General features: G+C 43.3%; 1 protein-coding gene across 1 annotated transcript in view; it reads left to right on the forward strand.

Moving 5' to 3' along the window:
* The first annotated feature begins 10,308 nt into the window (after nucleotides 1-10,308).
* Nucleotides 10,309-26,164, forward strand: part of LOC124554083 (partner of bursicon) — a 30,318-nt gene continuing 14,462 nt past the window's right edge. The window contains exons 1-2 of the mRNA XM_047128134.1: nucleotides 10,309-10,358; nucleotides 23,757-23,908. Coding sequence (XP_046984090.1) covers nucleotides 23,761-23,908 — 148 coding nt within the window. The 5' untranslated portion in view covers nucleotides 10,309-10,358; nucleotides 23,757-23,760. The remainder of the gene's footprint in view (nucleotides 10,359-23,756; nucleotides 23,909-26,164) is intronic.

The following is a 26,164-nucleotide window of genomic DNA, read 5'->3' on the forward strand; positions in this document are numbered from 1 at the left end:
TGCGCCAGGAAGGGCTCTCAACAAGGGAAGTGTTCAGGAGTCTCGGAGTGAACCAAAGCGATGTTGTTCGGACGTCGAGGAGATACAGAGAGACAGGAACTGTCGATGACCTGCCTCGCTCAGGCCGCCCGAGGGCTACTACTGCAGTGGATGACCGCCACCTACGGATTATGGCTCGGAGGAACCCTGACAGCAACGTCACAATGTCGAATAATGCTTTTCGTGCAGCCACACGACGTCGTGTTTCGACTCAATCTGTGCACAATAGGCTGCACGATGCGCAACTTCACTCCCGACGTCCACGGCGAGGTCCATCTTTGCAACAACGACACCTGCGCGGTAGAGATGGACCCAACAACATTCCGAATGGACCACTCAGGATTGACATAACGTTCTCTTCACCGATGCGTGTCACATATGCCTTCAACCAGACAATCGTCAGAGATGTGTTTGGAGGCAACCCGGTCAGGCTGAATGCCTTAGACACACTGTCCAGCGAGTGCAGCAAGGTGGAGGTTCCCTGCTGTTTCGGGGTGGCATTATGTGGGGCCGACATACGCCGCTGGTGGTCACGGAAGGCGCCGTAATGGCTGTACACTATGTGAATGCCGTCCTCCGACCGACAGTGCAACCATATCGGAACGTATAGGCGAGGCACTCGTCTTCGTGGACGACAATTCGCGCCCCCATGGTGCACATCTTGTGGACGACTTCCTTCAGAATAACGACATCGTTCAACTAGAGTGGCCGGCATGTTCTCCAGACATGAACCCTATCGAACATGCCTGGTATAGATTGAAAAGGGCTGTTTATGGACGACGTGAGCCACCAACTACTCTGAGGGATCTACGCTAAATCACCATTGAGGAGTGGTACAATCTGGGTCGACAGTGCCGTTATGAACTTGTGGATAGTATGCTACGATGAACACAGGCATGCATCAATGCAAGAAGACGTGCTACTGGGTACTAGAGGTACCGGTGTGTACAGCAATCTGGACCACCACGTCTGAAGGTCTCGCTGTATAGTGGGACAACATGCAATGTGTGGTTTTCGTGAGCAATAAAAAGGGCTGAAATGGTGTTTATGTTGATCTCTGTTGCAATTTTCTGTAAAGGTTCTGAAACCCTCGGAACTGAGATGACGTAAAACTTTTTTTGATGTGTGTATATCTTTATTCCAGAGTGTGTGTGTTCATTCATCCCCCTACATATATTGCTTACATATGAACTAACCTTCCATTTGCGCATTTTAGAATTTCTTAATTCGTTACCACTTTCGAGACAAAAAATACTTGCCATGACTTTTGCATGACCCTCGTATGTGTTATAAGTCATTCTGCGATTCAACTAATAATTCATAGTCACTTCATTAGGCTCAGTCAAGCACGTAAAACTATAATCTATAACTCTGATCGTGCTACGGAGTAGTCTATCGCCATAATCGAGATTATTCACTTTTGAACATGGCTCCTACATTTAATTCCCATAGAGGAGGCTACGTTCAGCAACTTGTATCATTTTGACGTTCCGAAATTACAGCTGCGGGCGGTTCTGAATGTGAAGGCTTTCGTCAACAGGTGACTGACGTCACTTACGTCAACAGAGCTGCTTACAGGCCAGGTGACCAGGTGGCGTTGTCACACACCATTCACATCAATCTGATGATTGGACCTGTTGTGCTGCCATTCATGAACAGCACTTCAAGGGGTAGAATGAAATTTTCACTCTACAGCAGAGCGTGCGCTGATATGAAACTTTCTGGAAGATTAAAGTTTCATATCAGCGCACACTCCGCTGTAGAGTGAAAATTTCATTCTAGAAATATCCCCCAGGCTGTGGCTAAGCCATGTCTCCGCAATATCCTTTCTTTCAGGAGTGCTAGTTCTGCAGGTTCGCAAGAGAGCTTCTGTTTACTTTGGAAGGTAGGAGACGAGGTACTGGCAGAAGTAAAGCTGTGAGGACGGGGCGTGAGTCGTGCTTGGGTAGCTCAGTTGGTAGAGCACTTGCCCGCGAAAGGCAAAGGTCTCGAGTTCGAGTCTCGGTCCGGCACACAGTTTTAATCAGCCAGAAAGTTTCACTTCAAGGGGTGTTTTCCAACAGGATAACACTCGCCCACATACCGCAATTGTAAACCAGCATGTTGTACAGAGTGTCGACGTGTTGCCTCAGCCTGCTTCATTACCAGATCCGTCTACCAATCACCCACACAGAGCATGTCCATACCTCACCACTGACTTCCAGTATCATGCTTCATGCTGTTGACGTCAACACGTGTATGGGCCTGAAGATGACGTTGTTACAACGTTGAAACTAGCTGCCAAAATAAAATCGACACACTAAATACAGCTGGAGGAATTTCTTCATTTTTAATATAAATTTATACCAGCTGACATCTCACTGTCCCCCATTTCAACTATGGATGTACGAAGAACTGTCTCCAGTCGAGCACATATGGGACATCATCGAATGACAACTCCATCGCCCCTCCCCCCCCCCTTTTCCATACTGTTTTCATTCTTCAACTACCCACTCCTTGACATTGTCTCCCCCCCCCCCTCACCCCCGGTCCTTTTTCTTTCCCCGTCACTGTCTTCCCCACTCCTTTCTCGCATCCACCCTGCACCCCCCCCCCCCCCCCATTTCTGTGCCCTCTCCCTCCATCGGCTCCCCCCTTTTTTGTTGCTTTTCCTCTCCTCCCGCTTTTTCACCCTCATCTGTCCAGGTCATCCCTTCCCCCCATACCCATATGCCTTCGTACTCTATAGTGCAGTGTTTTCAGTGAGTGTTCAGTGTTGTGTGTCCACCCTTTCTAAAGTATTGCGAACAGAATCAGACTATCGCCATGTTTTTCAACTGTGCCTGTCTATTTCCTAAGTGGTTTTAATCAGCATCACTGACCCCTTTGCTTCTTATGTTTCTTCACAACTTTTTCGTCACGTACCAGTTTTAAACAGTCACCGTTTTTTCACCTCTTTTTATTGTGATATCTCCTCATTATGTTTTTTTAACTTTACCTTTAGGCTGCAGAGCGGCGTATTACGTTGCTGCCAGCCCGCCCACTCCCTCTGAGGGGGGGGGGGGGGGATCGAAAAACAATAAAGGGAAAAAACTCCAGCGCCACCCGCAAACAGCATTAACTGTCCCTGTACTGACCCACCAAGAGTAACAGACACGGAACTGACATCCGGCAAGTGTACGGCACAATGTATGCACTTTTGCATGCACACATTCAACATTCGGGCGGTTACGTTGGTTATCAATCACTTGATTTTATCCATACTGGACGAGATGTCGTGGTTGTGAATGTCAATGTTAAAAAAGATATCGGCTCAACCACTTGTTTATAGTGTAAAACACTAAGATTGACGCGTTTCGGAAGTCAAGCTTCCATCATCAGAAGAATAAAGAGTAAAGAACCTGTTAAAACTCGCTAAAATGGAAGACGCACCAGGCACAATAAATTTGATAATAAAATTAAAACATCGTGGCTACTTCCCTTGTTGCAGCCGTGTCCTCCAAGGTGCATCTCCACATAGTCGTCAAAATATAAAAAAAACTCTAAAATGGTGTCGCCTATGGTGTTCAAGATCTAACCACGTGGCTCTCTCCTCTATCGTCGTAAACCGCCCGTGCGTCTTCGTTGATACCACACAGCACGTAGCCAAACACGACACTGAAACGCGAGTGAGCTCACGCGCAAGTAAACAAGGAAGTCACAGAGGTGTCTATACAAACAGATAACGTATTCATGTTCCAAGTACCTCATGGAATGATGGCATCCTGCCAATTGCTAAAAATGTAGTTACTAAAAGAAAGCAGTTTGGCCTACACAGCTTGTGTAAGACGTGCGAGGCAAGCTATGTAGGCCAAAATGGTAGGTCCTTTAAAGTACGTTACAAAGAACATAGCGATGCTTTCCGGCTTAATAATTTCGAAAAGTCAGCTGTAGCCACGCATATTTGGGAAACGGGACACCCCATGTTGGGAATAGATCAGGATCTCGTTATTTTACATAAATAAAACAAAGGCAAAAAGCTGGATCTACAAGAACAGCTGGAAATTAAGATACATAGCGCGGATAATCAGAACACACTGAATGAACAGCTAACTGGTGATACAAATAACTTTATCAAACATTTCACTGGTTCCTTTTTGTAACTACATTTTTAGCAATTGGCAGGATACCATCATTTCATGAGGTCCTTGGAACATGTATACGTTATCTGTTTGTATAGACATCTCTGTCACTTCCTTGTTTACTTGCGCGTGAGCTCACTCGCGTTTCCGTGTCGTGTTTGGCTACGTGCTGTGTGGTATCAACGAAGACGCACGGGCGGTTTACGACGGTAGAGTAGAGAGCCATGTGGTTAGATGTTGAACACCATAGGCGACACCATTTTAGAGTTTTTTATATTTTGACGACTATGTGGAGATGCACCTTCGAAGACACGGCTGCAACAAGGGAAGTAGCCACGATGTTTTAATTTTATTATCAATTTTATTGTGCCTGGTGCATATTCCATTTTAGCGAGTTTTAACAGGTTCTTTTTGTGGTGTCACCGCCAGACATCACACTTGCTAGGTGGTAGCCTTTAAATCGGCCGCGGTCCGTTAGTATACGTCGGACCCGCGTGTCGCCACTGTCAGTGATTGCAGACCGAGCGCCGCCACACGGCAGGTCTAGAGAGACGTCCTAGCACTCGCCCCAGTTGTACAGCCGACTTTGCTAGCGATGGTTCACTGACTACATACGCTCTCAGTTGCAGAGACGACAGTTTAGCATAGCCTTCAGCTACGTCATTTGCTACGACCTAGCAAGGCGCCATATTCAGTTACTGCGAATGTATTCTGAACAGATAATATTGTGAATCATGTACCGTCAAGAGCGACGTTCATCATTAATGGATTAAAGTTGAGTATCAAACTAATTACGTCCGCTTTCTGAATTCTAATTCCTTGTCACGTTCCAGACCTCACGTCAGTATAGTTCTCCCCTCCTCACACCAGCCTGCGTGAGCTAAAACGCGTGCATTTCGGCCTCCTCTAGTAACACGGTGTTGGCTCTTCTGGCAACACAACACTTCTACTTTTATTATTCTGATGATGGAAGCTTGACTTCCGAAACGCGTCATTCTTAGTGTTTTACACTATAAACAAGTGGTTGAGCCGATATATTTTTTAACATTGGTTATCAATCACATTTGCAGTGGCTTATACCGTGCTTACGTTAACCTGCGATCTTGCAATGTTAACCACTGAAATACGTTACCTCGACAAAAGTATTCCAGAAATTTCATTACTCTAGATTAATTATTTTTCGGCGCTGCAATTTTGTTTTCGTCAGTAAGATGCGGGGATACGTTTTCGTGGGTTAAGCCTGGACTAGACGACAGCCGAGAGTTTTGTAGTTCGTGTATGAAGCATTTTAGTATTTCGCACAGTGGACAAATTGACCTTACACAACGTGCACAGTACAAGCAACATCAGAATAGGGAAAATAATTCTGTACGCTCGAATGAATTGTCGAACTGTTTTGTTTACTTCAGCAGTAAAGAAGAGTATGATGAAAACACCTTGTCTGATCTTGGTTCAGTGTATCATGCAGTCAGGCATCATTTATGTTATTCATGTCTGAACCGCAGAAAGAAACGTGCGTCCCATGTTTCTAGAGATTTTGCAACTGATTCCAAACTTTTGTGTGGGCGCATTAAAGCGGAAATGATTGTGAACAACTTTCTTGCTCCTAAACTGTTGAGGCTTTGTGACTTGGCTCTCCACAAATCACTTTCACATATTTTTCGTGGACATATTTTGTGAATTCTGTTAGGAGGGGTGTTCAATAAGTATTGTGAATTGTGTTTTATTCATCTCATGATGTACATTTGCAATCCATTTGGTTTACGTACATGAGACATGTCAACAATTTATAATACAGTAGCTTCTCATTATATATACTCTGTTATGAAACTTGTTATTAACAACCAAACCCAATTCAAAAGTAATAGCAGTGTGAATAACTACAATACTAGGAGAAAGGATGATCTTCACTATTCAAGATTAAATCTAGCTTTGGCACAGAAAGGGGTGAACTGTGCTGCCACTAAAGTCTTTGATCACTTACCAAATAGTATCAAAGGTCTGGCAGATAACCAACAAGTATTTAAGAAGAAATTAAAAGAATTTCTGAATGACAACTCCTTCTACTCCATAGAGGAATTTTTAGATATAAATTAAGGGGAAAAAATTATTTAAAAAAATAAATAAATAAAAATAAAAAAAAAAACAAAATAAAAAGTTGTTATATTAACTTAAGTATGTTGTTAAATTAACTTAATTATGTCATGTATTGGAAAATTTGACTCGTTCCACATCATTACGAAATATCGTATTCATGATCCATGGAACTAGTATTAATCTAATCTAATTACAATATAGAAGGTATTGTGCCTCCTCCATTACACAGAATATCATCACACACACACACACACACACACAAATTTTCACTTATACTGTTTGTATAGAAAACGTGCTACAAAGATATTACCTATCTTACAAAGATATTATATGTCTTTGTAGCATGTTTTGTAAACAAACAGTGTAAGTGAAGATTTGCACATTACCTTGTAACTTCGAAAATACGCTAGAGAGGCGCAACACCACACAAGCCAACATGTTAATGTAAACAAGTGCACCTGAAACTACGCAAAATTACGAAAGGAATTTTAACAGAATAAATAATCAGAATTTTTTCTCACAAAAAGCCCTGTCATTCTACGTAAGCAGCTAACTAAATAAAATTGCGGACACCAAGTGTCACACACGCCAATGTAACAATGCTCTGTAAGAGTGAGACTGGCAGGAAATGTAATGTAAAACTCAACTTTACATAAAATGAATCTGATGTTAATTCTCAAATGCAACACCTAGCTAGGAATTAACTGTGTCCTGACTGCAATTTTAAACTGGTTCTAACTACACTCATGCTCATAAATTAAAGGTAATTGCAGAATGTGGTGCCACACAACGTGGCACTATACTCGTACAAAACTGGCGCTAACAGCATAGGCACATAGGGAACACACACGGCACACATCTGTGAGTCCGCGGTATTGGTGATAAGTTGAGAAAACCATCCCGAAACACATGTGCTACAAAACGCCACTGTTTCCTGCGCATGTACCCCGACACCAATATGGGATATGATCGCCATGCACACGTACACTGGTCGCACAACGGGTTGGCATACTCTGGATCAGGTGGTCGAGCAGCTGCTGGGGTACAGCCTCCCATTCTTGCACCAGTGCCTGTCGGAGCTCCCGAAGTGTCGTAGCGGTTCGCAGACGTGCAGCGATGCGTCGACCGAGAGCATTCCAGATGGGGTTTAGGTCTGGAGAAGAGGCAGGCCACTCCATCCGCCTGATGTCTTTTGTTTCAAGATACTCGTCCACGATGGCAGTTCCTGTCTGTCTGTATCTCCTCCATGTCCGAACAACATCCCTTTGGTTCACTCCGAGACGCCTTCCATTGTTGAGAGCCCTTCCTGGCACAAAGTAACAATGCGGACGAGATCGAACCGCAGCAATGACCGTCTAGGCACGGCTGAACTACGGACAACTATAGCCGTGTACCTGCTTCCTGGTGGAATGACTGGAATTGATCGGCTGTCGGACCCCCTCTGTCTAATAGGCACTGCTCGTGCTTGGTTGTTTACATCTTTTGGCGGGTTTAGTGACATCTCTGAACATTCAAAGGGACTTTGTCTGTGATACAATATCCACAATCAACGTCTGTCTTCAGGAGTGCCGGCCGCGGTGGTCTCGCAGTTCTAGGCGCTCAGTCCGGAACCGTGCGACTGCTATGGTTGCAGGTTCGAATCCTGCCTCGGGCATGGATGTGTGTGATGTCCATAGGTTAGTTAGGTTTAAGTAGTTCTAAGTTCTAGGGGACTCATGACCTAAGATGTTAAGTCCCATAGTGCTCAGAACCATTTGAACCATTTGAATCTTCAGGAGTTCTTGGAACCGGAGTGATGAGAAACTTTTTTTGATGTGTTTAGTAGGAAAATCAGATGCCGGACTGAGATTTATTGGGAGAATGTTAAGAAGTGTAGCTACCGAGGCGCTTGTTCCACTGATTCTTGAGTATTGGTCATATACCTGGGGTCGTCATCATGCGGGACCGACAGAAGACGTAGAGAAGCTCCAAAGAAGAGCTGCATGTTTCCTCACGGAAACGCAAGAGCGTTACAGAGATGCTCAACAATGACCATTGGCAGACGTTTCAAGATGGGCGTTATAAGTCACAGGGAACTTTACTACCAAAATTTCGAGAGAGCACTTTTCGGGAAGAGTCGTCCAACAGATTACTTTCTCTCACATGCATCTCGAGAAATGACCACAAGGAGAACACTCTAGACATTGAAGCTAACATACATTCATCTTCTGATGTTTCATAGTTCAGTGGCTGTAAAATTGTTTTGAATTAGAGATCAACGTGTTGAGGTAATTCACATGTGATAGTTCAGATGCGTTTTGTTCATGAGGATTGCATACAGTCTACGTAATAATGCACGCTGATAGATCAGACACAGAAATTTCATATGCAGTACCAATAATGTTCACATACAGCCACTAGTCAGCATAAAGTTATGTTAAGTACACAGCCTAAACGTGTAACTGAAATGTAAAAATAAGCGAAAAATACACCTATTCAAAAAAGCAGATAAAAATTCACTTGACGCCTTCATCAGAGACAATCTCCACTCATTCCAAATTAATAATACAAGTGTAGACCAGATGTGGCACAAATTCAAGGAAATAGTATTGGCAGCAATTGAGAGATTTATACCAAATAAATTAACAAACGACGGAGCTGATCCTTCTTGGCACACAAAACGGGTCAGAACACTGTTACAGAAAAGACGAAACAAACATTGCACATTTAAACAGACACAAAATCCCAAGACTGGCGATCTTTCACAGAAGCTCGAAACTTAGCGCGGACTTCAATGCGAGATGCCTATAAGAGTTTCCACAACGAAGCTTTGTCTCGAAACCTGCCAGAAAATCCAGATTCTGGTCGTATGTGAAGTACGTTAGCGGCAAGAAACAATCAGTGCCTTCTCTGCGCGATAACAATGGAGATACTATCGAAGACAGTGCTGCCAAAGCAGAGTTACTAAACACAGCCTTCCGAAATGCCTTCACAAAAGAAGACGAAGTAAATATTCCAGAATTCGAATCGAGAACAGCTGCCAACATGAGTAACGTAGAAGTAAATATCCTCGGAGTAGTGAAGCAACTTAAATCACTTAATAAAAGCAAGTCTTCTGGTCCAGACTGTATACCAGTTAGGTTCCTTTCGGAGTATGCTAATGCATTACCTCCATACTTAACAATCGTATACAACCGTTCGCTCGACGAGAGATCCGTACCCAAAGACTGGAAAGTTGCACAGGTCACATCAATATTCGAGGAAGGTAGTAGGAGTAACCCACTTTATTACAGGCCCATATCGTTAACGTCGATATGCAGCAAGATTCTGGAACACATATTGTGTTCGAACATTGTGAATTACCTGAAGGAAAACGTCTATTGACACACGATCAACATGGGTTTAGATAACATTGAAACATTGTTCTTGTGAAACACAAATAGCTCTTTATTCACATGAAGTGTTGAGTGCTATTGACAAGGGATCTCAGATCGATCCCATATTTCTGGATTTCTGGAAGGCTTTTGACACTGTCATGTTCATTATAATTATCCGGGCTGTAATGCCGCGGTAGGTTGTGTACTTTTATGTTGTAATTGTACGTACTGAGACGTTCCATGACCATGGAGGTTTGCTCTTGAATCTGGTCCTACTGCACTTGACGTGTAAATAAAAAGAAATATAAAACATCACGTGAACGGGTGTATCAGCTTTAGACCGCTGGGGAGGTTAAAGACCGTTTGTGCTACAAGCGAGCTCTGGTGCCTGGGAAGCGGGGGAGTCGGAGAGGGGTGTGAGAGTACAGGAAGAGGCGGCGGGGGTGGGTGTTTCTGGATCGCAACATCTTCGCCGCGGGGTGCCGCTCTGCTAACAGCGATTGCCTCTCGGCACCCCTTGGCGCCCGAGCAGCTGCCTGGCTCCCATCCCCCACTCCAGTGGGTCAGGACGCCACAGGTGTCCGCTGTCCACTGCTGCGCATGCGCGGACACGTGACTGTCCTCGAAGGCGCGTGGTGGGGAGTAGCGGGGGACTGTGGCGCGCCTAATATAAATACTTGCGCGGAGGCGTTGTTCGATCACTTGCTTCGGCGAACGATCCGAGGTCTGTGCTTCTCTCGTCTGCGGAGCAACCCCAACAACTGAGGTGAGGTAACACTGATTATGCATTTCAGACTTTATTGAGCTCCATTCATCATCATCGCAAGTGTTCTGCCCCTGGGGCAGGTCTTCACATGTCGCTCTCCATGCAGTCCTGTTCTCTCCTATCGTTTTCTCGTAATTGTTTTCTGTCCTTATACTATCCACTATCTGGTATCTTCTCGCCTTCTACTTCTTCTTCTTCTTTTTTTCCATTCATCATCCCTTCCATAGCATCCATCAATAAACAATTTCCTCTCATCCAGTGTCCGAGCCAATTGTGTTTCCCCTTCCTGATTACCTCTATAATTTCAGTGTCTTGCCCCACTTCTCTCAACTTCTCCAGACTTTTCACTTTGTTCATCCATTTGATCTTTTCCATCCTTCTGCATATCCACATCTTCTTATTTCTTCCTCTTTCCTGAATGTCCACATCTCAGCTCTCTATAGTGTCACACCCAATATGAAGCACTTTGCCTGTCCCTTTTTCAGCTCCCTGTCCATGCATCCACATAGAAGATCCCTCTTCTTGAATGACATTTTCACTCTGCAGCAGAGCATGCGCTGATATGAAACTTCCTGGCATGACGGGGCGTGAGTTGTGTTTGGGTAGCTCAGTTGGTGGAGCACTTTGCCGCGAAAGGCAAAGGTCTCGAGTTCGAGTCTCAGTCCGGCACACAGTTTCAATGTGCCAGGAAGTTTCATATCAGCGCACACTCCGCTTTAGAGTGAAAGTCTCATTCTGGAAACGTCCCCTACACTGTGGCTAAGCCATGTCTCCGCAATATCCTTTCTTTCAGGAGTGCTAGTTCTCCAATGTTCCCAGGAGAGCTTCTGTAAAGTTTGGAAGGTAGGAGACGAGGTACTGGCGGAAGTAAAGCTGTGAGGACGGGGCGTGAGTCGTGCTTGGGTAGCTCAGTTGGTAGAGCACTTTGCCGTGAAAGGCTAAGGTCCCGAGTTCGAGTCTCGATCCGGCACACAGTTTTAATCTGCCAGCAAGTTTCATATCAGCGCACACTCCGCTTTAGAGTGAAAATCCCATTCTGAAAACATCCCCTAGGCTGTGGCTAAGTCATGTCTCCGCAATATCCTTTCTTTCAGGAGTGCTAGTTCTGCAATGTTCACAGAAGAGCTTCTGTAAAGTTTGGAAGGTAGGAGACGAGGTACTGGCGGAAGTAAAGCATTGAGGACAGGGCGTGAGTCGTGCTTGGGTAGCTCAGTTTTGTAGAGCACTTTGCCGTGAAAGGCTAAGGTCCCGAGTTCGAGTCTCGGTCCGGCACACAGTTTTAATCTCCCAGGAAGTTTCATCCCTTTTCTTATTGAATGCCTCCTTGCCAATTGCCGTGCTTTCATGTCCTTATTGATTCTCATGTGTACTGTAATTATGTTTCCCAGACTTCTGAAAGCAGTAACTTGTTCTGTATCTTTATGTCCTAACTTTATAGTTGTTCTTACTTTTCTTGCACTTATCACCACAATTTTTTTTTCCTTACCAATTCTCATCCTGAATTCCTCATAGGTCTTACTCAATTCTTGTAGCATTCCAGTCGTAGTTTTTTTGCTCTCTGCCAATAACACCATACCATCTACACATTGAATGCTTTCTATTCTCCCACCACCAACCCAATCTCCTCTTTTTAGTTTGATGTGGATTAAATTAGTTTAAGAAATACAGCAACCAGTCAGTTTTTATTTACTTTTGTATACCCCAATACATGTTTTGGGCTTTCGCACATTTTCACTTGGCATAGTACGTGCATATGTCTTCATTAGCACATCATTAATTTGGCATACTACATATTTATATCCTCATTAATACATCGACTGCATGCAGTTGATGTGTTAATGATAGGAAAATGAAGATTGAAATATGTATTACGTCAACTGAAGTTGGGCGAAAACACGAAACTCTTAGTGGGACGAATAAAAATATGTAAAAAGTGGCCAGTTGCTGTTTTTCTTAAAGTAACCAAGGTGGGTGGTTCTGGCTAGTTGTGCTACAGTATTTCAGGTCCATTCTTGGCCGTATAGTGTGGCTGGGTACGAATTCCACTTGCAGGTTTTTGGTGGAGGGTACTTACAATGGTGGTGACTACAAATGTTTTACGTATCATGTGCCACAATCACAAGTTTCTTAAAAAAAACACGTCCACTTTCAACCTCGTCTGCATCACGGATCACAGTCATTTATTTCAAACAAACATCTGATTTAGGTGGTGTGCCATTATCAAGAGCTTACTCATATGTCCGGCCACTTAAGTATATAAGCGCTGATACAGCAGACTATAACAAGAAGAGTGTTGCATGCTAGTGTTATTTAGACCACTGACGAATGAAATACTGTTCATGTTCGAGTCTACTACACTAACTGTTGTATATCTAAACGGCCGTGTAACGGAGGAGCTGCTGTGTTGTTGTTGTGGTCTTCAGTCCAGAGAGAGGTTTGACACAGCTCTCCATGCTACTCCATCATGTGCAAGCTTCTTCATCTCCCAGTTCCTACTGCAACCTACATCCTTCAGAATCTGCTTAGTGTATTCATTTCTTAGCTCTCGAAAATGGTACGTCACCGAAATGAGCACATCGTGTCAGATAAATGACTTTTATCATAATACAGGCAAGGCAGAAATCGGAACAGTCGTTTTAACGCCAGTAACATTTTGTACCGAGTTCGTTCTCCGAACATATACAGCCTGAGATCGGTTCAAAATATCAGAACGAGGTTTTCGACAAATGATAGTACGAAGGGCGCCAATAATCGTTTTGCACGTTTGATGTTCTTAACTCTAGTGTCAAACGAGATATTGAACAAATCGGCGTTTTTTTAAAATAATAATGAAACAAGCGTTACAAAAAATGAAGACACGTTAATAGGATTCGTCGAGGTGGAAGAGGCGTGCAGCGTTGTAAAATGGTGTACGATTTTCGAAATTTCGAGAGAAACAGGAGTGCGCTACGGGGAATGATGGATGACATACAGTATGTGCAAAAATCAACAGGTAGCAGTAAGAAGGGAAGATCAGGAAGAAAGCGCTCACATTAAAAACGATGAACACAGGGATGTAATCATTCACCCCCTCCACTGTTCAGTCTATGCATCTAAGAAGCAACTACGAAAATAGAGGGAAAGCGCAACAGCGTGTTTAAAAGTCAGGGTGAAATGGTATCTGTGGCCAAATTCGCTGACGACATTGCCACTCTCAGTGAAAACGAAGAAGAATTACGGGACGTGTTGAATGGAATGAATGCGAACACAATAAGGATTGAGGGTAAATGGAAGAAAGACGAAAGTAGTGATGGGCTCATATTGAAGCTGGTGCTGACCGTTTTGAATACCGCACTGGAAGACGAATTATGTATCTTTTTCAGAACCAAAACTCTTAAACATGCGTGCGATTCAGCAACTACATAAAATTGAAGAGGTTGCAAAAATCAGACAACCAGTTGCAAATCAAACGTTTATTTAACCCTTGACCTAGTTTTCGGTATGTATAAAAATATCTTCTTCAGAAGGAGTGGGCCCCAAAAATGTATATAAACTGTTACAAATTATTTTTACATACGTAACCTGAATCGAAAGAACTGAGTCGAAACAAGGCCCGGGAAGAGACAACTCTACCATCTGGTGAGCAAGATGTATGAGACATGTGAAATACCCTCAGACTTCAAGAATTTCAATCCCAAAGAAAGCAGATGTAGACAGACGTGAAAATTACCGAACTGTCTGTTTAATAAGTCACGGCTGCAAAATACTAACGCGAATTCTTTACAGACGAATGGAAAAACTGGTAGAATCCGACCTCGGGGAAGATCGGTTTGGATTCCGTAGAAATGTTGGAACACGTGAGGCAATACTGACCTTACGACTTATCTTAGAAGAAAGATTAAGAAAAGGCAAACGTACGTTTCTAGCATTTGTAGACTTAGAGAAAGCTTTGGACAATGTTGAGTGGAATACTCTCATTCAAATTCTGAAGGTGGCAGGGGTAAAATACAGGGATCGAAAGGCTATTAACGATTTGTACAGAAACCAGATGGCAGTTATAAGAGTCGAGGGACATGAAAGGGAAGTAGTGGTTGGGAAGGGAGTGAGACAGGATTGTAGCCTCTCCCAGATGTTATTCAATCTGTATACTGAGCAAGCAATAAAGAAAACAAAAGAAAAATTCGGAGTAGGTATAAAAATCCATGGAGAAGAAATAAGAACTTCAAGGTTCGCCGATGACATTGTAATTCTGTCAGAGACAGCAAAGGACTTGGAAGAGCAGTTGAACAGAATGGACAGTGTCTTGAAAGGAGGTTATAAGATGAACATCAACAAAAGCAAAACGAGGATAATGGAATGTCGTCAAGTCGGGTGATGCTGAGGGAATTAGATTAGGAAATGAGACACTTAAAGTAGTAAAGGAGTTTTGCTATTTGGAGAGCAAAATAACTGATAATGGTCGAAGTAGAGAGGATACAAAATGTAGACTGGCGATGGCAAGGAAAGCGTTTCTGAAGAAGAGAAATTTGTTAACATCGAGTATAGATTTAAGCGTCAGGAAGTCGTTTCTAAATATTGAAGAGGTTGCAAAAATCAGACAACTGAGTATGGAAGTGAAACATGGACGATAAATACTTTGGACAAGAAGGGAATAGAAGCTTTCGAAATGTGGTGCTACAGAAGAATGCTGAAGATTAGATGGGTACATCAGATAACTAATGAGCAGGTACTGAACAGAATTGGGGAGAAGAGGAGTTTGTGGCACAACTTGGCTAGAAGAAGGGGTGGGTTGGTAGGACATGTTATGAGGCATCAAGGGATCACAAATTTACCATTGGAGGGCAGCGTGGAGGGCAAAAATGGTAGAGGGAGACGAAGAGATGAATACACTAAGCAGATTCAGAAGGATGTAGGCTGCAGTAGGTACTGGGAGATGAAGAAGCTTGCACAGGATAGAGTAGCATGGAGAGCTGCATCAAACCAGTCTCTGGACTGAAGACCACAACAAGAACAACAACAAAATATTAATAATAGAAAAATATTTGTAAGGTAAGCGTACTGACTTGTTACATCACTACATTAGCTGAAACCGTGCCGCTCTCGTGTGTTAGAAAATCGTTATAAAAATCAGAAACACCACATGTAATGGGTTGAGGTAGTAGCCAGATTACTTTCAGCGTACGTCAGAATAAATGCACAAATGTATTCACGCACTGGTAAAGGCTCTTGGCTACATCAGGTTATAACAGGAGTCCAAAAAAAGAAAATATTTGCATAACGTAAGTGTTCACCATGCCAGAGACAAAGGCCAAATGTTTAAAGGTGCAGGCTCAAGTGATAAGGAAAAATTGAGATGCAGGGGGTACTAAATACAAGCGGGTAACAACTACACTTTGCTTGTGTTGATCATCACCATTTTACATTAAAGTAAGAATGAAAATTTCTTCTACAAGTACGCACTACGTAAAAAAATCTGTAATACATTTCCTGACAGGGTAATATTGTACGTAAATGCAGCGTTTCCGAATCCAAAACGTTCGTTTTTTTTCTCAATTATTCCTGTAGCTAGTGCTCACAGATGGAACAGACAACTGCCAGTATTTACAGTTTTCAAACTGCGATCGGCCGTGGATTACTTTTACTACAATCCTAAAAAAAAAGAGGCCATTGATATTGTAATTCAGTTTCCTTTTGTTTGGCTTAAAGGTCATTGTTGCAGTCAAAATTGATGACTTCATAAAATAAATGAACATGTCAGTGAGTGTTAAAGTCATCGTCTGGGCGCCATTACGGGACCTGTGCTACATTTCACTTCCATGGGAAACAGCACATCACTAGCAAATCCCACTACAGATATTTTAGGGATGTTAAGTTTCCGAACTTTCACCTCGTACGGGCCAGAGAATTGTTGGACTAAAGCGCATTTCTTGGAAAGAAGACGTCACGCGGGAAGACGTCATCGCCGTCGGGGCAGACATTTAAATCTACGTGCGCAATTCACAACCAAGTGCCTGGCAGAGGGTTCATCTACCACCTTCACACTGATTCTCTACCTTTTACGTCTACGTCTACATTCACACCCTGCAAGCCACCCACTGGTGTGTGGCGGAGGGCACTTTAAGTGCCACTGCCGTTACCTCCCTTTCCTGTTCAGGTCGCGTATGGTTCGCGGGAACAACGACTGCCGGAAAGCCTCCGTATGCTCTCGAATCTCTCTCTAATTTTACATTCGTGATCTCCTCGGGAGGTATAAGTAGGGGGAAGCGATATATTCGATACCTCATCCGGAAACGCACCCTCTCGAACCCTGGACAGCAAGCTACACCGCGATGCAGAGCGCCTCTCTTGCAGAGTCTGCCACTCGAGTTTGCTAAACATCTCCGTAACGCTGTCACGCTTACCAAATAACCCTGTGACGAAACGCGCCGCTCTTCTTTGGATCTTCTCTATCTCCTCCGTCAACCCGATCTGGTACCGATCCCACACTGAGCCGGCCGGAGTGGCCGTGCGGTTCTAGGCGCTACAGTCTGGAGCCGAACGACCGCTACGGTCGCAGGTTCGAATCCTGCCTCGGGCTTGGATGTGTGTGATGTCCTTAGGTTAGTTAGGTTTAAGTAGTTCTAAGTTCTAGGGGACTGATGACCTCAGATGTTAAGTCCCATAGTGCTCAGAGCCATTTTGATCCCACACTGATGAGCAATACTCAAGTATAGGTCGAACGAGTGTTTTGTAAGCCACCTCCTTTGTTGATGGACTACATTTTCTAAGGACTCTCCCAATGAATCTCAACCTGGCACCCGCCTTACCAACAATTAATTTTATATGATCATTCCACTTCAAATCGTTCCGCACGCATACTCCCAGATATTTTACAGAAGTAACTGCTACCAGTGTCTCCTTAATCATTTATGTAGATCAGGAACACCAGATGTTACTTCTGTTTTACTCGACCACTTTGCGTCAGTTACTACGAACTGTGACCGCTCTGACGCGAAATCACGAATCCAGTCGCATAACAGAAACGATACTCCATGGGAACCCAATCTGATTTAAAGTCGCTTCTGAGGACTGGTATAAAAAGCCGCCTGGAAAACTAAAAACCAGGAATCACTCTGGGATCGCCTATCGATACCACTCATTACTTCGTGCGAATGAAGAGTTAGTTGTGTGTTCCGCAAGAACGATATTTTCTGAATTCGCTGGGCCATAACAGAATGGCCTTTATCAAAGACCTTTATGTCAGTGTTTATACCTTTTTTTTGGACCGTACTGTCGCTAGAATGGCTACCCATATGGCATTAATTCGCGCGGCTTTTGTTTGGCTGATCATCGTATAGTGAGAACGAGTGAACATTGTACATCAAGTTGCGATTTTCTCTTATTGCGAAAGGTGACACCAGCAAGTATTTTTAAACGATTTTGCTGCCTAATCATGCCACTGACTTTCTCTTATAGAACTGGGGAAAAGTTGCCCAAATTGTACCAATCTGAGATTTCATTTTTTTAATACCGTAAACAGTAAGTCACGAACGTATTTAAACAGTGCCACCCTCAACTGTACGATGCTGTTGTTGCCATTTCATTTAAAGAGTGGCAATTTGAGAAAAATAAACACGCTTCAGTTAATTTACTAAACGTCCCCATCTGGAACAAATTAGTCCATGCATCAATAGTGCTACTTTTACAAATTATAGCCCTGATCTCAGAGGAATGTACCGGTCTAAGTTTCAGAAAATGTTCCATAGTTGCAAAAGTTCAAGGCAATCGTAAAATGCGTTTTAGATAGGTACGTGGCGAGTAAAACTGTGAGGGACGGGAAAAACCCACCGTGGTACAACAACAAAGTTAGGAAACTACTGCCAAAGAGAGCTTCACTCCAAGTTTAAACGCAGCCAAAACCTCTCAGACAAACAGAAGCTAAACGATGTCAAAGTTTGCGTAAGGAGGGCTATGCGGGAAGCGTTCAGTGAATTCGAAAGTAATATTCTATGTATCGACTTGACAGAAAATCCTAGGAAGTTCTGGTCTTACGTTAAATCAGTAAGTGGCTCGAAACAGCATATCCAGACACTCCGGGATGATGATGGCATTGAAACAGAGGATGACACGCGTAAAGCTGAAATACGAAACACCTTTTTCCAAAGCTGTTTCACAGAGGAAGACCGCACTGCAGTTCCTTCTCTAAATCCTCGCACAAACGAAAAAATGGTTGACATCGAAATAAGTGTCCGAGGAATAGAAAAGCAACTGGAATCACTCAACACAGGAAAGTCCTCTGGACCTGACGGGATACCAATTCGATTCTACACAGAGTACGCGAAAGAACTTGCCCCCCTTCTAACAGCCGTGTACCGCAAGTCTCTAGAGGAACGGAGGGTTCCAAATGATTGGAAAAGAGCACAGGTAGTCCCAGTCTTCAAGAAGGGTCGTCGAGCAGATGCGTAAAACTATAGACCTATATCTCTGACGTCGATCTGTTGTAGAATTTTAGAACATGTTTTTTGCTCGAGTATCATGTCGTTTTTGGAAACCCAGAATCTACTATGTAGGAATCAACATGGATTCCGGAAACAGCGATCGTGTGAGACCCAACTCGCTATATTTGTTCATGAGACCCAGAAAATATTAGATACAGGCTCCCAGAAAGATGCTGTTTTTCTTGACTTCCGGAAGGCGTTCGATACAGTTCCGCACTGTCGCCTGATAAACAAAGTAAGAGCCTACGGAATATCAGACCAGCTGTGTGGCTGAATTGAAGAGTTTTTAGCAAACAGAACACAGCATTTTGTTATCAATGGAGAGACGTCTACAGACGTTAAAGTAACCTCTGGCGTGCCACAGGGGAGTGTTATGGGACCATTGCTTTTCACAATATATATATAAATGACCTAGTAGATAGTGTCGGAAGTTCCATGCGGCTTTTCGCGGATGATGCTGTAGTATACAGAGAAGTTGCAGCATTAGAAAATTGTAGCGAAATGCGGGAAGATCTGCAGCGGATAGGCACTTGGTGCAGGGAGTGGCAACTGACCCTTAACATAGACAAATGTAATGTGTTGCGAATACATAGAAAGAAGGATCCTTAATTGTTTGATTATATGATAGCGGAACAAATATCTGGGAGTATGCGTGCGGAACGATTTGAAGTGGAATGATCATATAAAATTAATTGTTGGTAAGGCGGGTACCAGGTTGAGATTCATTGGGAGAGTCCTTAGAAAATGTAGTCCATCAACAAAGGAGGTGGCTTACAAAACACTCGTTCGACCTACACTTGAGTATTGCTCATCAGTGTTGGATCCGTACCAGATCGGGTTGACGGAGGAGATAGAGGAGATCCAAAGAAGAGCGGTGCGTTTCGTCACAGGGTTATTTGGTAACCGTGATAGCGTTACGGAGATGTTTAACAAACTCAAGTGGCAGACTCTGCAAGAGAGGCGCTCTGCATCGCGGTGTAGCTTGCTCGCCAGGTTTCGAGAGGGTACGTTTCTGAATGAGGTATCGAATATATTGCTTCATCCTACTTATACCTCCCGAGGAGATCACGAATGTAAAATTAGAGAGATTAGAGAGCGCACGGAGGCTTTCAGACAGTCGTTCTTTCCGCGAACCATACGCGACTGGAACAGGAAAGGGAGGTAATGACAGTGGCACGTAAAGTGCCTTCCGCGACACACCGTTGGGTGGCTTGCGGAGTATAAATGTAGATGTAGATGTAGAAAGCGGCACTCAGATACAACTCTTCCACTTCTTTCCCCGGCTGGCACCCTTTGCTTGAATACACATTTTTCATTTCATGCACATGATCGTCTCTTCATTCAATCTTCCTCACGCAACTCGCAGTACCATTCCTCTGACTTACGAATGATTTTCTATGGTGGTTTCCCCAAAGGGCCTGTAAAACACTTCTTTCTCACAGGCGGAGCTGTTGTTCAACGTTTCGCCTGCTTTGGTTGCTTCGGTTAGTTAGTTTATTCTTTTATTTTATTTTATTGTATTTTATTTTTATTTATTTATTTTGCGTGTGCTACTTCTAAGCCCACAAGCTCCTTGTCTAGGCCTTGAAGTCTTGTTGGAACTTTCATCATTTCCCTCGGATTCGGCGATATTTCTTGGATGAACTCCTTCAGCCGACTTTTTGCCTGTCATGGCTTCTGTTGCGTTGAAATTATGGAACTATTCGTTTCGTTCTGCAGTGTCGAACGCAGGCTTTCGTGCGTGCGACACGTTTAAACCAAACATCGTACCTTCAAATGGGAGAATATCTTCATCCCATTATTTTTCAAACACTTTACTGCGGCGAATATTTTCGTATCGCAGTTTGTACTTTTGTTTCTACAGCTAAATGAAATTACTCTGTGTTCCACTTTCCGTAAAACCTTTATATTGCCACACTGTAATACAAAATAATTATTTAATTAATAACTTTGGATGAAGAACGCATTAGGAAATTCTCCAGAACGTTTATAAACATTATGTCCAACTCATAACGCTAAACACATCTCGCTATACGAGCAAATTTCTTGAATTCCGGTACAATATCGATAACTTAAAGCCCTACATTATAGGCAACGTCGCCATTTCTTCTTTGTCAGTTTTCTACAAACGAATCCCAACCATACTTGACTGTCTCAAAAATAAGCTTATTTCATGTATAAATAAAAAATTGTGCTGGCACTTGGCGTTATAACAGCAAATCCCTTCACCACATACACAAAAGACAAAAGGTCGCTTGAAAAATGCAACAAAACCAACGATATCATTTCTCAACACGCAGCTCAAAGTTTACAATATGGCTCCAGCAATGTCGGATAGAACATGAGGTAAGAATTTTATAGCAGTGGTTCAAATTAGGTTCCAGAACAATATAAGCAACTCTCCCCTATGTATACAAATTTTTCCGATTGCATTGACAAGAGCGTTGAAGAGGACTTCAGTGACAAAACATCAACAGTATGGGATTATTATTCTTCAAACACGCTGCCTTTTTCTGTTTATTTGTTAAATCGACATCACTTACAAAATGCCTTGTACATACTCCTGTTTCTCCAAATATTCCGCATGCACAGGGTGATTCACGAAGATATGCAAATATTTTAATAAGTTATTCTACAACTAAACTAAAGAAGAAAGTTCATATAAACATAGCTACGCAAATGTTTAGTTACGTAGTTACGGCTAACAAAAGATTTTGCCTGAAATTTAGCAACTTCGCTAATATGAAGCCATCGCAAAACTGTATGAGGTTAAAGTAAAGCACGATTTTCATTTATTTTGTTGTTATTGATCTGGTGAATCTAATGAAACATGTCCCAAACGTGTATCTGCAGTAGTTTTCCGGAGCATCCAGAGAAGCAAAGACGTAATTTCGTAAAATTTTTAATTTATTAACAACTTGGCCCAATTTGTTTTTTTTTAAATTCCAGACAATGGCACAAAGTTTTCAACGGAAGTTGTAGAGAACTTAATTTTGGAAAAATGATGGTAATTACTATTAGTGAAACTGTATGAATGTGTCAGGTAATCTGCTTTTATTAATACCACAGCAGCGTACATACAGTTTCACAATACACTCACAAAAAAGTTCAGAAACGTCTCCACCAAGTTCAATGCATTTAGCTCCACGTGTATGAAGGGATTTTGTTGCACGTTTCAGTTTCAGAGGGTTGTTCTTAATTTCGTCTATTGCACTCAAAATGCGAGCAAGTAATGCCTCACGTGTATTTACGTTGTCCTCACAAACTATGTCTTTCGTCCATCCCCATACGCAAAAACCCATTGGTGTTAAATCATGCGACCTAGTTGGCCAAGACGTGTAGCACCAAGACCAATCCATTTCTGCGGAAAATGTTCATTTAAATGTGTAGTAACGGCGTTCTGAAATGTGGAGGCGAACCATAATGTTGCAAATACAATTGCAATCGGCTAGCAAGTGGAATATTTTCGAGCAAACGGGGCATTTCTTCCCGAAGAAACTGTAAGTACGCCTCGCCAGTTAGACGTCCTGGGAAAATGAATGGTCCAATAAAGTGTGTGTTGATTACACCACACCACACATTTATGCTAAGTCGGTGCTGGAAATTGCGTTTCACTGCCGCATGTGGGTTTGCTTCAGACCGTACGTGCTCGTCATGTAAATTGTTTACACCATCTCGAGTAAACTGTGCCTCACCAGTAAATAAAATGTATTTGTGTAACTGCCGATCAGTATTTAACCAGTTGCACAACTCAAAGCGAAGGGCAAGATGTCCCGGATGTAAATGATACACCTTTTGTTTATGGTAAGAATGCAGTGTACGCTATACCTTAGATTGTGAAATGCCTAATCGTTGAGAGATACGTTGAAAAGCATCCATAATATCCTCATTATCGTCTTTACCTATCGAGCGCTCGTACTGATGCATGAACGCTAGGTAGAGAAACTGTCTCCCGTAAAATTCGAAATACTCCACTAACGGTTCGTGCATTCGGATTCCTCCGAGTTGGATAACGCCAGCGATATTCGTTAACTGCAGCCGTAGCATTACCATCACATTTGCCATAAATAAACACCATATTGGCGTATTCCTCTGTCGTAAATTTGAAAGGCATCCCTATTTCATCAATAATTTACAAACTACAATCGTTACTACGTGGTTTCACTTAAATAGAGTGTTGTTATTGTGTTCTTTCACTGAACAATGCAGAAAACTAACTCGTTTCAAGGTTAGGAAACGGCTGAAACAAGTCACTAACGGTTCCCAACAATGACATAAACGTCTGTACATTTTAAATGGAAAGTAAACAAATTTACTTGTATAATAACCTTTGGTTCTCTGGAAGTTCTGGAAAACTACTGCAGATATACGTCATTAGATTCACCAGATCAATAGCAACAAAATAAATGAAAATCGTGCTTTACCTTTACCTGGCAGAGTTTTGCGTGGCTTCATACTAGAGAAAGTGCTAAATTTCAGGCAAAATCTTTTATAAGCCGTAACTCCGTAACTAAACATTTGCGGACCTATGTTTATATGCACTTTTTCCTTCAGTTTTACTTGTGGAATAAGGTCCCCCAGGCTGTGGCTAAACCTTGTCTCCGCAATATTTTTTTTTTCAGGAGTGCTAGCTAGTTCTGCAAGGTTCGCAGGAGAGCTTCTGTAAAGTTTGGAAGGTAGGAGACGAGGTACTGGCAGAAGTAAAGCTGTGAGGACGGGGCGTGAGTCGTGCTTGGGTAGCTCAGTTGGTAGAGCACTTGCCCTCAAAAGGCAAAGGTCCCGATTCGAGTCTCGGTCCGGCACACAGTTTTAATCTGCCAGGAAGTTTCAACATATTAAAATATTTGAGTATCTTCGTGATGCATACGCTTGCGAATGCTGGGCTTTTGCAGCTGGTGCGGCAGGCGCAAGCCGTAACGAGTAATGGTGGGTGCAGTTACAGGAGGATGCAGGCCCCGTCTACGTGGTCGTCGGTGGTGCCGCTGTCGCTGGTGATCCTGGCGGCCGCCTTCGCCCCCGTGGCCCGCCCCCAACCCGCCGGGGGCGGCGAAGAGGCCTGCGAGACGCTCCCCTCGGAGATCCACATCATCAAAGGTGAGCTGACTGGTGTCTTCTGGACTGAGGGGTGCGCTGTGTCACAGTCGCAAGGTACAGAACTGGGGGGGGGGGGGGGGGGGAGTTATCACCCCTAATACAATGTGACCTTAAAAACAGCTTCCAGTAGCCTCGCAACGAATAAGTACAGTTCCCATGAGGATTCTTATCCATTCTCCCTGCAATTTTGCTAATGATGATGGATAGCTATTACTCCCCTGTCTCTCCAAACTAGACCATAAAGGTTCCACAAGCTGCGACATCGTCGCGAAAAAACACAGTGACCCATATATGTAATAAGCTTCCTTTAATTTACGTCTATGGTCACAATCTTTTTTATTTACTAGATTACCGGTTTCGGTCTTTAATGACCATCATCAGATCTGTTTGTATGAAACAGATCTGATGATGTGTAATTAAAGACCGAAACCGGTAATCTGGTAAATAAAAAAGATTTAATAGAATTGGAGAGAAATTTGTAGCACAACTTGACTAGAAGAAGGGATCGGTTTGTAGGGCATATTCTGAGGCATCAAGGGATCACCAATTTAGTATTGGAGGGCAGCGTGGAGGGTAAAAATCGCAGAGGGAGACCAAGAGATGAATACACTAAACAGATTGAGAAGGATGTAGGTTGCAGTAGGTACTGGGAGATGAAGAAGCTTGCACAGGATAGATTAGCATGGAGAGCTGCATCAAACCCGTCTCTGGACTGAAGACCACAACAACAACCGTGAATATCAGGAATGCGGTAAAAGATAAAATCTCTTCTTACATCGCTGCGACCGGCAAAAGATCCTGCAAGAACGGGACCAACGACGATTGAAGAGAATCGTTGAACGTGACGGAATTGCAACCCTTCCGCAAATTGGAGCAGATTTGAATGCTGGGCCATTAACAAGTGTCTCCGCACGAACCATTCAACGAAACATGATCGATATGAACTTTCGGATCCGAAGTCCCTCTCTTGCACCGTTGATGACTGCACGACACAAAGTTTTACGCCTCGCTTGGGCGCATCGACATCGGACTGCTGATGACTGGAAACGTGTTGCCTGGTCGAACGAGTCTCGTTTCAAATTGTAGCGAGCGGATGAGCGTGTACGAGTATGGAGACAACCTCACGAATCTGTGGAACTTGCGTGTCAGCAGCGGACTGTTCAAGCTGGTTGAGTCTCTGATGGTGTGGGGCGTGTACAGTAGCAGTGATGTGCGACCCCTGACACGTCTAGATACGACTCTGACAGGTGACACGTACGTAAGCATCCTGTCTGATCACCTGCTTCCGTTCATGTCCATTCTACGTTCTGACGGACTTGGGCAATTCCAGCAGGACAATGCGACACCCCACCACTCCAGAATTCCTACAGTGTGGCTCCAGGAACACACTTCTGAGTTTAGACACTTCCGCTGGCCCGCAAGTTCCCCGCATATGGACATTATTGATCATATGTCGAATGAACGTGCTGTTCAGAAGAGATCTCCACCGCCTCCTACTCTTACGGATTTATGGACACCGCTGCAGGATTCATAGTGTCAATTCCCTCCATAGTTACTTCAGACATTAGTCGAGTCCATACCACTTCGTGGTCGCGCGGGCCGTACACGATATTAGGCAGGTGTACCAGTTTCTTTGGCTCTTCAGTGTACAACTTCGCAACCCATAAGTTTGGTTGTCGCCTCCATTTACATTCAAGCATGCATTTGTCGCGGTGTCTCCATGTTTTTGACCTGTATTTAGCAGAGATAAACGATTTTGCCAGATCACAAAGAAATGATTTACTTGGTTGTAGCAGAACCATGCAGCATTGTGATTTCTAAAGAAATGCTTCTGGAAAACGTAAATGAATAAACTAAAACCATTCGACAAGAAGCTGAGTCAATTCGTCGATACCCCTCATACGCTTCAAAGTATTCTAACACCCAAGAAGAATTCAAATTGTACACCGCTAAAATTCTAAAGGCGGCAGGGGCAAAATACAGGGAGCGAAAGGTTATTTAAAATTTGTACAGAAAGCGAATGGTAGTTATGAGAGTCTAGGGATACGAAACGGATGCAGTGTCTGAAAAGGGAGTGAGAGAGGGTTGTAGACTATCCCCGATGTTATTCAATATGTATATTGAGCAAGCAGTAAAGGAAACAAAAGAAAATTTTGCAATAGGAATTAAAATCAACGGAGAAGAAATAAAAACGTCGACGTTTGTCAATAGCATTGTGATTCTATCAGACACCGCAAAGGACCTGGAAGAGCAGTT

This window comes from Schistocerca americana, chromosome 11 (genome assembly GCF_021461395.2).
Source record: "Schistocerca americana isolate TAMUIC-IGC-003095 chromosome 11, iqSchAmer2.1, whole genome shotgun sequence".
NCBI lineage: Eukaryota > Metazoa > Arthropoda > Insecta > Orthoptera > Acrididae > Schistocerca > Schistocerca americana.